General features: G+C 39.4%; 1 protein-coding gene across 2 annotated transcripts in view; it reads left to right on the top strand.

Annotated features, from left to right (window-relative positions):
• Window positions 1-13,246, top strand: part of GRIN2B (glutamate ionotropic receptor NMDA type subunit 2B) — a 412,050-nt gene that overhangs the window by 112,272 nt on the left and 286,532 nt on the right. For both annotated transcript variants that reach the window (XM_019643261.1, XM_019643262.1), the window contains one exon: window positions 5,932-6,360. In XM_019643261.1, coding sequence (XP_019498806.1) covers window positions 5,950-6,360 — 411 coding nt within the window. In that variant the 5' untranslated portion in view covers window positions 5,932-5,949. The remainder of the gene's footprint in view (window positions 1-5,931; window positions 6,361-13,246) is intronic.

Raw genomic sequence — 13,246 nt, 5'->3', positions numbered from 1 at the left:
TTAATGTATAGTCTGAAGTTAAGCCATTCTTGCATTCTTAGTATAAACCACACTATTTCATGTTATTTTTAAAAGATACTATTTGTTTTGGTTAGCTAATATCTTGCTTAGGATTTTTCTTGTTTTCATTTATATTCATAAAATATAAATCTATTTTCTTCAACTTGTATGAGCAAGGCTCATTTCATTTTTAAAAGTTTGGTAGACTTCATCTAAAACCATGTGTGCCTGTTTTACTTCCTTTTGTTCTGAAGCAAGTTGGGGTGGTTGGGTGAGGAGTGGGTGTGGAGTTTAGTTTTTAGTAGGTTAGGATTGGGGACCTTTGATAACCATTTTATTTTCTTTCGTGATTATTATATCTAAATTTCCTTTTAAACCCCTTTTTGCCGCTATTATATATTAATACATTAAATTTAAAAGTAACCATTTTTCATAATTTTATTTTATTATTTAAAAATTCCTATTGTATATGTTGCAATTTTCTTATTTTCATTATGAATTTCATTTGCATTTTCTCTGTTTTTACCTTCATTGGTCTTGTCAGAGCTTTGTCTATTGTAGTCTTTGAAAGGATCAACTTTATTTTTTTCTTTTCTTTGCCTCCATTTCATTAATTTCTGCCCTTTATTATTTAATTCTTTCTTAGAGTTGACTGTGTTAATTGTTCAATAAGTGAAAATTTAGTTATAATTAATTATTTTTCATTTTAAAATTTTCTTATAAGTGGATTTAAAGGCATAGGTTTCTCTTTAAACTGTTTTACTTGTACTCTAGGAATTTTTATATTTTTATTGTCATTCTGTTCAAAGGATTTTTGTAGGGTTTTTTATGATTTCCTCCTTAACCTTTGTGTTATTAATATATTTTTTAAAAAAGTTTTGGATATGTGATAGTTTAAACTACCTTAAAAATTGTATTTGTAATTTAATCACATTAAATGCAATGGCAATTGTTTTATATTGATTCTTTGAAATTTATTGAGGCATTTTTGTAGATTTAATATTTTCCACATACTTAAAAGACTATGGAGTCTCTCTTTGTGTATGTATTTCTAGATAGCTTAACTACTTCAAGCTTACTACTCATGCTTTGCTTTTTTATTGTTTATGTCTTTGTTTATGTTTTGTCTGTTGGATTATTTGTTACCCCCTAGGGTAATTTTAGTTATTGCTTTACACAAGCCTATATTTTTAGATTCATATGCATGTATCTTCTTGGTACTACTATGTGACATTTCTCATTGTCACTTTTGAGGTTTTCACCTTTGAATTTTGTTTTATCTTAATATTAAAATTTTGATAGATTTTCCCACATGGAGCCCTCAAAAGGTGATACTCACTTATACTTCACTTGCTTTATACTGTATCAGACTCCTTGTTTCCCTACATTCCCTAAAGTGACAAATTTTAAGGCCTTATGTATTATAGCTTTCTGTCTTATTGGTTGTTTGGGAAACTGGACCCGATGCATAGTTCCAGCACTTTTAATCTTCATTTGACTCACTGTCTATCATATTTTTACCACGGTCTTCTTAATCAGGTTATTCCAAATAGTGTCCTGACTGCATTAAAGAATGGTACTTGGAAACTTTGACTTAACCATCTATTAAATCACATTTGATTCTTCCTGCTGGGGTTGCCCCAGCACTCAGTTTTTTCTGAGGACAGGATTGGCCCAGCTTCTCACTCAGATGTGTCCTTCCTTGTAGCCTACTGTGGGCAGCCAAGTGTAGACTGGTTCCTGCTGTTACCATGCACCAAGTGTAGGAAGTACATAGGCTACTGACTAGGTCTGCTGCCTGTAGATCTGGGCATTGGTTTGGCTGTAGATCTGGGGACCACTCAGCTCAGGCTTTAAGGAGGCAGAGGGCCAGGTGATGAAGAGTTAACTCTCTATTCCTGCTGCTTTGTTGTGGGTTCTGCTTGTACATCCTAGTGCCTGAATTTAGAGCATAATTTGGAGGTCCTGAGCTCCATTGAATCCCATTACTGACCCTGGCCTGAATGACTCTTGAATTCTTCTACTCAACTGGTTAGCTGTCAGTGGAATTTGCTGCTACTCTGAGGCCATTATATGACATCTTCTCCAGGGAGTTATAACCGTCAGGGAGCTAATATTGCTTGCTTCCTGTAAGGTTCCTCTTAACATTTCTCTCAGCCGCTGTCTGCCATTCTGTCACCCCCACCTCCCACATGCTGACTTTGTGCTTTCATAAATAGCTAGGATCCTTGAACAACTTCTATAGAAGCTTAAAGTAACATCCTTTGCATCTATAGAGTATTTCATATTCTTCAAAGCACTTCCATATTATTATTTGATCCTCACAAGAAGTCTTTCAGGTATGTAGGTTAGGTACATTATCCTGATTTCACCGATGAGGATATAGAGACAGTGATTAGGTGACTTGCCCATTCTCAGTCACTTAGTTAATGTGGAACTGGTATTAGAATGCAGTTTGTTTTTGGTTGGTGATTTCATTCATTCATTTGTTCATTTTTTCATTCATCTATTCATGTGCTCATATTATACTGAGAGCAACAGAATGGACAAAGCAAGGGTTTTGGGGACAAACTTTGGTTTAAAACTTGATGACATCCCTTATTAGCTGTGTGATCTTGGTCATGTACTTAACCTCTCATATGATCAGTTTCCTTATTTGTAATACAGGAAAAAATTATGACTTCAAATGTTTATATGTGATTTAACACTACATGAAAATTACCTGGCAATAATAATGCCTGGCATATGGTAAGTTATAGCTAAAATGTTACCATATAAATATATAATATATAAAATAGGTTACTATTATAAGTAAACATGGTTAAATATTGACAATTTTATAGTGGTAAAAACTCAATGGCTACCATTTACAATAGGGAGCAACTCCCGATTGTATATGAGGCCCTGCTAGACCCCCCAAATGTAAATAGAAATGAGCCAAGGTCTTCTTTGTGTATCTGCATCTCCTTCTATGCTGTGGTTGAGAGGGTAGAGCCTGTGTCTGTTGCATTCCCCAACACCAGGAACAGTGTCTGTCTGCTAGGTAGTAGGTACTCAAGAAATGCTGACTGAACTGAAAAGGTCCCTGCCCACCAGGAGATTACCAACTAGTTAAGATAGGCAGACACATAATCATATAATTATAATAAACTGTTACAGGTATTTAGATAGACACATACAGGCTATGATGAAAGCCAAAAGGAAACAATGCTCAGTTCTACCATGAGAGGGTGAAGAGTCTTGGAGGGGAGGGGCAGAGCTCCATAGAGCAGATGCATTAAGACTAACCATGGTCTTAGCCGTGGAAGGGAGCAAAACCAATTTGCTTATCTTGGACTACATGCTTTCTCTCAATGAACCCCCTTTTAATGTGTGAAATTGAGTTTGTATTCAAAACAGCTTCTTTGTTTGTCTCACACTCTCTCTGTTACTGGTATCTCCCATAATGTATTGCTTTGTAAAGTGCTTTGCTCTATCCTGAGTACAAAAGACATGCTCAGGAAAACCAGATTCTATTCTTTGAGTGTCACAACTAGCCACTGCATAACAAAGTGTAATATATTGTGTGAGAAGAAATAGAGGAACACAAGAGACATTTTAAAGCGAGCAAATAAAACATCGAAGTGGAAGAGTGTAGAGTGCATTGAAGTTAATAAACTGTCATGGCAGAGTGGAACCACTTTTCAATGTGAGGGAATCTGATTTAGTGACTTGTAACTGTGGGGCGAGAATCCCATTGGAATGAAGTTAGCTGCTGGTTTTGCCAAATTCTAAACCTTTTGGTTCTCGTTGAGAACGAGTCCTTCAAGTTGAATTTATTATTATTATTATTATTATCATTATTATTTTGCTAACAGCTCTCTGAGATGCTGAACTCATCTGTCTACCTCTGAATAATCAGTGCTGTTTAACTCTATATACCCGCTGCTATGCTTTCAGCTGTAGGAGGAGAAATTCAGGCCCCGCTATCCTGTTAGATTGGGTACAGTTCATCAGTGTGGGCTTCCAGGGCTCATGTAGCCATTCTCTGTTTCCACAGAGACGCGCTGACCAGAGAACTGTCAGGAGGAAACTTTTCTTAGGGGCAAACCACCGAGGTACTCATTTTATTCCCAGGAGCTAGACAAGGCGATCGATAGAGGTCTCTTTCTTGGCAATGTGGAAGGATGACTACAACAGCAAGAGTTCCAAGATGTTTTCTGCCAAGAACTGGATTGGATTTTGTGCTTCTTCAGCCACAAAATGTCCCCAGCATTTTATTCCCAAATCATTAATGCCCTTTGCAGTCAGTCTGTTCAGCCTGAAAACGTCCCTATATTTATTTAATCAACACTGTCATTATTGTTTTCTTTTGTTAGCTAAAAAGTCACAAAGCTTTTGGATCCCTAATATGATAATGTATTTTTTTTTCAAACAAGCAGGGGATATTGGGCAGCATTTTTATCCTTGATTACGCTTTCTCTTTGGAGAAGAATGAGGTTCGCTGGCTCTGGTTTTGGGTGCAGTTTGTAGACTATTCCCTTGGAGTATAAAGATGCTATGTTTATGTATTGGCACGTGGTCTCTATCGACCTTGGGAGCATTACATAACTGTTTTGAGCTTCAGTTTCTCCATTTGAAAAATGGGGATAAAATGACTAATTTATAGGGCTTCAATAAAGACCGAGATTGCATAAGAGGAAATGCCTAACACAGTACACAGCACATAATACAGATATAATAAATTATTATTTAAAACAAATCAAAACAATCTAATTTGAACCAGTTCTATTTAAATAAGAGGCGCTCTTGGAGAATGGTGAGAAATGTAAGGAAAAATTACCCAGCTCCATAGAGAGCTATGTCTTCGGTGTTGTGCATAGTGTAGGATTTAGGGGCATATGTCAAAATAAAAAAGCAGGAGTTTGTTGTAGGTAAAAGGTGGCACATTGTATGCAAACATGGAGTCACTCGTTTAAGGGAAGTCACTACTAGGATGCCATGAAAAATTTTTCAAAACTGCCTCTAACATTACTGCAGATATTAATAGTATTTGTCCAAATCACCAGACTTGGATCCATAAACAAATCAGAATAAAGCTGTTCCTTGTAATAATGGATGATGTGACAGGCAGTGTGGTGTAATGCAATGGAACACAAATTGGCCTAAAACTCAGAAGACCAAGATTCATATTTGTGTCACTTAATCGGTTCATGGTTTTGGACTTCATAGCTTCCTGGAGCCTTAGATTGAATATCTATAAAATGGGGATAATAATATCTTTCTTATTTTTCGGCCCTCTGGGTTATTATAAGGATCGACTGAGATGTCGTTAAAGGCACTGCCCGTGTATTGGTTGTTTTGTCTATTTAGTATTAAAAGCCAGATACTAAAAGGGTTGCTGAATAATTTTCAGGCTCTTGTCTTCTTTGAGGTGAACACGAAGTAAAGGCTGCAAGATTGTGGGGCTCGTATGTGTAGCTCTCTATACCCAGCTTATCCTGACCATGTTTTGTTGCTAGCCTGTGCTGAGCCCATTTTGCTGCTCATGTTGGCCTCTGAGCAGTTCAAGAATGGATCGTGATAGGAGTGCCAGGGATCACGTAGCAACAGCAAGACCCCCTCTTGGAGACGCCTGCATTTGTGCACTTGGCATGACTGCTTGGGCCACTCCCTCCTCTTTCTCTCATTCATCTCTGTCTGTTTGCTGCTGATGGCTATGGCAATAGCATCTTTTATTGCCTTGCTTAAGGATTTCTGATGCTTTTGAAAGTTGTGTTTTCTCTCACTCTCCTGAGCAAACACAAGAGACAAGAGACTAGGCTAGAAGATAGGAGCTGGGTTTGATGATCAGTAGGAGGAGATAAGGCCTTTGACTTCCCATATCCAGCCTCTTGAAAGACAGGTCACAGTGTGGATTGTAATTTCACCGCTCCGCCTTTGTGTTTTCAGGGAGTCGACGAGTTGAAGATGAAGCCCAGAGCAGAGTGCTGTTCTCCCAAGTTCTGGTTGGTGTTGGCCGTCCTGGCCGTGTCAGGCAGCAGAGCTCGTTCTCAGAAGAGCCCGCCCAGCATCGGCATTGCTGTCATCCTCGTGGGCACTTCAGACGAGGTGGCCATCAAGGATGCCCACGAGAAAGATGATTTCCACCATCTCTCTGTGGTGCCCCGTGTGGAGCTGGTAGCCATGAACGAGACCGACCCAAAGAGCATCATCACCCGCATCTGTGATCTCATGTCTGACCGGAAGATCCAGGGGGTGGTATTTGCTGACGACACAGACCAGGAAGCCATTGCCCAGATCCTTGACTTCATTTCAGCCCAGACTCTCACCCCCATCCTGGGCATCCACGGGGGATCCTCTATGATAATGGCAGATAAGGTAAAGGTGGGTTGCAGTGAGAAGGGCCTGGGTGGTTTGGATGGAGAATTCAATGATGCATTTCTTTTAATGTAAAACTTAATTATGATAGATGCAAGATAACCAGAATGCACTCAATGAGTGGACAGACCAAGACTTAGTCCAATCACTTAGAGACAAAAGTGAGGAAAAGATGCTGGTATCCTGAACTCCTCTAGTTTTGATTAGGTTTGTGTGTTCATTTGTTTGCAAATGGATTCACTGAAATGACTAAGAGAAGTTGAAGTTTATAGCTCCGTGATCCATTTCCTTCAAATATGCATATGAATAGCTTCTTCAAAACTTTAAAATAAGGTGTGCTCTATTCTTCCTTGGTAATATATGTTCTCCACTGATACCAGCTTCAAGAATATAAAAGAAAACTCCTTTGAGGCAGGTAATTTCTCTCTTTGAAGATAAAATGTCAGAGAAGTACCATATTTTGCCATGTATAATGCTCACCCACATTTTTGGCCCAAACTTTCAGGGAAAAAATCTTTTGTTTCAATTTTTTAATTCAAGTTTTTATTTGTTTACATTTCGGTACTTGTTTTTGGTATTATAAAGGAACTTTAGCATTTATTTTCTAACATATTATGATACAAGAAATTTTATGTAACAAATGATAACAAAACACAAGAACAGATAAAAAGTACAATACATGTTATGTACTGTTAACCAATTTACGATATTTACACATTATAGAAGACCAAGTGCTCAATCATTGCAAGTTCATTGTAAGTTCAACAGAACCAATGATCATATTCCAGGGTATTAATTTTGCATACGGATATCGTTATTGATTTCTAGAGTTACACTTTTAACTCATAAGCATAAATAAAAGAATTAAAAACATTTATGTAGATTAAGTTAGTACTACCCGTGTATAATGCACATACTTATTTTTCTCTCACAGATTTGGGCAAAAAAGTGCGCATTATACATGGCAAAATATGGTACTTCTTGCTCAGGTGTCCATGGTCATCATACCTCAACCTGTGCATTCGAATAGATTTTAATCCACACGCCCAGGAGCAGCTGTATTTCCCCCAAGCTTAGATTTAAAGGCGGTGGTTTTGAACCTTGGTTGCACATTAGAGTCACCTGGAGAACTTTCAGCACTACCAATGCCTGGCTCCCCCTGCCAGAGATTCTGAATATTGGCCTGGGGTAGTTCCTGGGGTTCACAATTTTGAAAAGTTCCCCAGGTGATTCTAGGGTGCAGCTAAGGCTGAGAACCACTGCTTTAAGGCCTCCAATAAATGCTAGTCCCTCCGACATTATCCTACATTAATAGTCAATTAATTGTCATATGACAGACTATAGCTGATATTGATGCTTATTCTCTAACTGTAGGAAGTATTCTGTTGTGGTTATGTTTCGTTTGTACATTTTTTTACTTAATTATTTTTCCTTGCTTTATTCCTTATTGCTAAGGTGTAGCACTTCTCTCTCTGTATTGTCCTTCAGTTATTCAGATCTTAGGATGATTATTTTACCACAAGTGCCATATTTATTGTTTTTCATCATTTTGGTTTTAAAAAATTGTTTTTACCTTTGCATTGTCATCTTATACTTCTTAACATCACTTTCAAAGCCACCTTTAGTTTTGTACTATAAGACACGCTGTAGGGTTAACGATGTGTGCAAACACCTCAAAACCTAGCATAGACACCATAAGTGTGCTACTTGGCCAATTGAAAACCACAACAGTGCAGGGCTTAACAGTCAAATCACCTTGCATGATTACCGTTAGCACCTGTTTTGGAGCTTCCTTAACAGTCCAGGAAAGGTCAGGTGGAAAGTACTGAGTGGAGGAAGTTCAGTAACAGATGAGGAAGACATTGAAAGGCAAAGGTGTTTGAGTCAAATGCTGGCACAAGGAGCCCATGCTAAGGGAAGTGGGGTAAACTTAAGCAGAATTGAAAATATAGACTAACTCTAGCAAAACCTACAGAGTTTTTCATCAAGTAGATTTTCTGTTAATATCATTGTTCTTACGAATTATACTTTAGCAGTGGTGTTTTGAGGGCACAATGTGGCACTGAAAAATGGCAAGATGGATGAGCCAAATTTTTGAATCAGAAAGAAGTGCTTCCTTATTTTGAGAGCAAGACAGGTGAAAATTATTATTTTTTTATTATATAGGCTATTTTGCAACCTATTTTGTTTTAGGCCCACCACCACCCCATCCCACCCCGCCCACAGCCCTAGTATAAATGGTTTTTGGTTAAACTGGTTGGTCGCTTCTCTGTTGTGTCTCTAACAAATGCAAAATATAATGATGTTAACTAAGATGCAGACCATGTGGAGAGACTCTTTTGTTCACTGATGTGTCCTAGGTGCTTTAGAGCATTTACCATATGCTGGTACACAGTCCTTTGCATGCATTATTTTATTCAATACTCTTTACAACTCAGTCAGCTAAGGGGTATTATTTATCTCCATTTGACAGATGGGGAAACAGGCTCAGTGAGGTTAAAGAGCATATCCGAAATGATGTATTTACTAAGTGGCAGCCAGGACTTTGACACTGGTTGCTGGCTTCAAAGGCCATGTGCTCCATTGCCTCTCAAGAAAATGGAGGCTGGTTAGGGTCTCACGTACCTTCCTATTTACTTTTTCCTCTGCTCCGTGGCATTGCGGTGGATGTTATCTGGATAAAAGTAATTCATCCCTTGGTTCATAATGGAGCAATACTGGAATCTGACTAAGGAGAGAAAGAATGAGGATATGAAATGGTGTAGTGCTTCGGTGTAGCACAATTTGATAAAGGGCCCATTGGTTACTACTTCTAGGAGAAAAGGAAGAATCGAAGCCAGTGAGGTGGATCCTTCCAGGTCACTGTAGTGAGAGCCTCCCTGACCCCTTTCCCTTCCCCCCCCCCATTGCAATCACACCCAAATATCCCATCTTATCATTTTTCTCTCTCCATCCCAAAAGGGAGATGGGCAATGATTTTTAGGCAGTTTCCTAAAATAACCTAAATAATATCTAACTGACTTTTGACCTGGACAGAAGAGTTTCTAAAAGGTAGGTAGAAAAAGGAAAAAGAAGTAAAAAAGAGGTCCTGATAAATGGAGTCCAGAAACTTGGAGGCTCAGTCACAAGGATTAGACTCCCGAATGAGTAGCTGGTGACTGAGAGGAGGATGCAGCCAGAACCACCAGCACCGAGAGGACAGCAGGGCCAAGATTCCAGGGAGCTGTGCAGAGAACATGCATAGGCAAGGAGAAAGGCCCCTAGATCTCAGAGAAATAGCTTTTGGGGCAAGTTTCAAAAATAAAACACCTCAAATTCTAAGATCGGTTTTTTAAAAATAGAAGTTTATTTTTAAGTAACATAAGTACATTTTAGAAGCATAGAATGAGGACACAGGAGTTTGACAACTATGAATCAACTGTGGGGCAATAGGACAAAACATTTGAAAGTGGAACTGATACAGAAAATCTAAAAAATACAGCTTCACTGCATTTGAGGCACAGCCTTTAAGGTATAGGTGCCCTCTGAAGGGTGATAAATAAGCCTTCCATTTTGCTTTGCCCTTCTAAGAGACAGGTAATTGCCACTCCATTTTAACTTGGTTTTTGTTTGTTTGTTTCAAATAAAACCCACTTGCTAAGTATCCTTGTGGAAGATTGCATTATAGGGATAAAGTCCCTGATTCAAGGAGTTCGTGATGGAAGAAAGACAACATGATTATAAAGATTTTTGACAAAAGGAGTGAGACACAGGTTCAGCATTTGGTCAAATAGCATGTGCTCACTTTTTTGCATATGCTAATTCATCACTACAAACATTAATTAGTGCTCTGCATTTCCAATGAGGAAACAAACCTTATACCATGGCCAAAGGAAGCATGGAGGCTAGTAGAGTAGAGCTGTTCAAAGCTCAGAATTTGGAGTCAGTGTGGGTTTTAACCATCACTTCTGAGATGTGGGGATCAGGATGACTCATCAACCGCTTACTCTAAGCCTTGGTTTCCTCACCTGTATAATGGGGATAATAATATATTTCATCATAGGGTTGTTGAAGATTAAATGAGATAATACATAGCAATACAAACTTCACTAAGTGTCCTGCACAGCATTCCGTAGGCTAAGCGAAGGTTGTATGGAACAGTTTGAAGAAAGGGAGGTTTCATGATACAGGAAAAGAATGGGAATCAAGTAGCATCATGGCCTATTATAGACACTTCTGAACTGGAGACCAATTACGTATCTCTTACAGTGGCTGTGAAGGGTGGGTGGGAGCCATGGTCTTGCACCACCAGGGCAGTGGAGGCTTATCTGTGAAACAGCCATGCCATAGCCCAAAAGGGCACATTCAGTTATAGAAGAGCTATAACAAGGAAAGAACTGCTAGGCGCTTATAATAAAAGACTGTTTAGAATAATAACAGAGGCAGTTTAAAAATGTATGAGGCGACTTTCGGCAGTTCCCCCACCTGAGTATGTTTTGTTATAATTGCTTTTATTATTCCTGAGATCCTGGACTTAGGATGCCCATCTGAATCCAAACAATGAACTAAAGCTAGATATATTTCCATTTTTTTCCAGAAGGTTTCTCTGATGACTTGCTGAAATCTTTTGTGGCTTTTCAGATTTTAGCTCAGAGAGGTTAAGTAAGTAACCCGGGAGAGCACAGCTTATGAGCAATGGGGCTGGGATTCAAATCCCAGGAGTACCAGTTCTGAGGCTTGTGCTTTCTATTTATACAGTTCTGCCTCAGGAAGCACTGAACTAAGAATTATAAGTCTTGGATTTTAGTCTCCATTCCCATGAACTTTGGAAATTGATCAAATAAATCACTTAAGCTAACAGGGTACTCATTTTATAGTTTATAAGACTTAAATTTTGTTTTCTGCTCTACCCACTTTACAATATTTTGAAAGAAGATGAAATAAAATATGTGGAAAATTCTGGAAAAGTACTGTGCAAACAGATACGTTAGGTGAGGGGAATAAGGAGTGGTGATCAGGAAAGACAGATTTATTGACAAGTCTTGTTACTGGTATTAGCATCAAGGAAAATGGCTTGGGCAGGAGGTAGGAAAGAAAACAGACAGTGGGAGTTACAGCAGGATTAGGAAAGAGGACGCAAAATCCATTCTTTAATCCTGCAAGAGTGGAAGAGGAAAGGGTGTGCTGAGCATAGGGTCAGGGTCTGAAAATAAATGGCTTGGTCAGAGTGAAGTAGAGTAGCTAAAACATGCAGCACACCCCATAACTTGTTCCTCATTAAAGGACATGTGGAAATATTCTTACTCTGGGGTCTATTGCTATGATTCTTTCTTTTCTGACTTGCTCGGTTGGGACTTGATGCTTTGAATAGCACTTTCATGTTGCGTGCAGAGAGCCACATTTTGGAATCCAACTGGGGCCAGGAAGATGGCCCCTACTCTACTTTGCTCCCATCTTCTCTATCCCCCCGCTACTGCTCCCCGCCGCCACCCCTCACCTCCTACACCCCTAATGGCAGTGTGTTTGGAGAGATGAGCCAGCAGTAGTGTGTGTCACTGTAAATAGACTATTGCCTTCCAATTGCTCATGTGGGTTTCCATATCCAACACAGTCTCGAAGCCAAGATAGCCAGGCTGCTCATACATTACTCTGTGCTTCTTCCCAAATTTGGTGTCTTTTCTTTTTTTACCTTGCTTTTAGTTGTTTGTCAGATGGAATTCCTTGGGACAGACTATTTCAACAGGAAACTGTGGTGTTACAGCATTTCTTGGACGAAGAGAGTTGAGATATAGAGAAAGGAAAGGTACGAGGATAAAGAAGCTAATACAGTATGTTAGCTCTGTGCCGGGCATGATCTTAACGGCTGTTTCAATTCTCATGCAGTTCTGTGAGGTAAGCAGTATTAGGTTGTTGGTTGATGGGGAAACTAAATCAGAGAGAGTTTCTGAACATTGGCCAAAGTCACATAGCTAGAGAAACAGTGGGACTATGATCTGAGTCCAAGTATGTTTGACTTTAAAACTTTTTAGGCTGACTTTAAAACTCCTTTGGTTGACTTGAAATCTCCCAGTCCACACACTGAGGAAGTCAGAAAAAAGCTAGGAAAGAATTGCCTGCCTGGAGGTCCATTAGTCCTCTCCCATTAATCTTCTTCCTTGAACTGTACTTTGGGGGAAGATGGCGGGCAGTTCTAAGAGACTGTAAGTGATGCAGTGATGCAGCCCTGAAGACTGTCTGAATTTTAGTCTTTCTACCTGCTTCTGTGCAATGTGTCTCTTGTGGGTCAACATTTCCTGTCTTTTAAAATTGGAGCTCAAGTTTGCTTTCAAGAGACAGACCACTTGAAGTCCAGGTACAGTTTGAATGCTTAAAAAAACAGAGGCCCCAGAAATGGCGTTAGGCATTCCCAGAAATAAAGGAGCTTGGTGCTAGAAAGTGACATGTGAGCCATCCTTTCTCATATATCCTCCAGGAGGGGGACGCTGTGCCTTCAGGAAGGTGGGGGCAGTGTGAAGCCAACGGGCTTGAGCTCTGGGCCACATGACTTTAGTTGTGATCTTTAAACACTTAGCCTCAAAATTCCCATTTGTAAGAGGGGAACACAATAACACCTAGTTGGTAGTGAGCCTCCTGAAGCACGGTGTCCAGTGCTTGGTAAACAGCAGGCACTCAGTGTACACTATCTAGTATCTTCATATATCAGACCTTACCTAAATCATTGAGGAAAATGGGGTCCTAATGTTTTCCTGTTAACTGAAAAGGGAAGAGGTTGGGATCATAGTACCTTTCATTTTAGGCCTGCTGGATAAACAGCTGTGCAGTGGGTTCTGCTTCCATGGTGATGCAATTACTGATTGTGACATGATGGGGACTTATCAAGATTTTCAAAGCAGAGACGTACAGTGAT

Source organism: Hipposideros armiger, unplaced genomic scaffold (genome assembly GCF_001890085.2).
Source record: "Hipposideros armiger isolate ML-2016 unplaced genomic scaffold, ASM189008v1 scaffold_76, whole genome shotgun sequence".
In the NCBI taxonomy this organism is placed as follows: Eukaryota; Metazoa; Chordata; class Mammalia; order Chiroptera; family Hipposideridae; genus Hipposideros; species Hipposideros armiger.
This window is presented reverse-complemented; position numbering and strand designations above follow the sequence as displayed.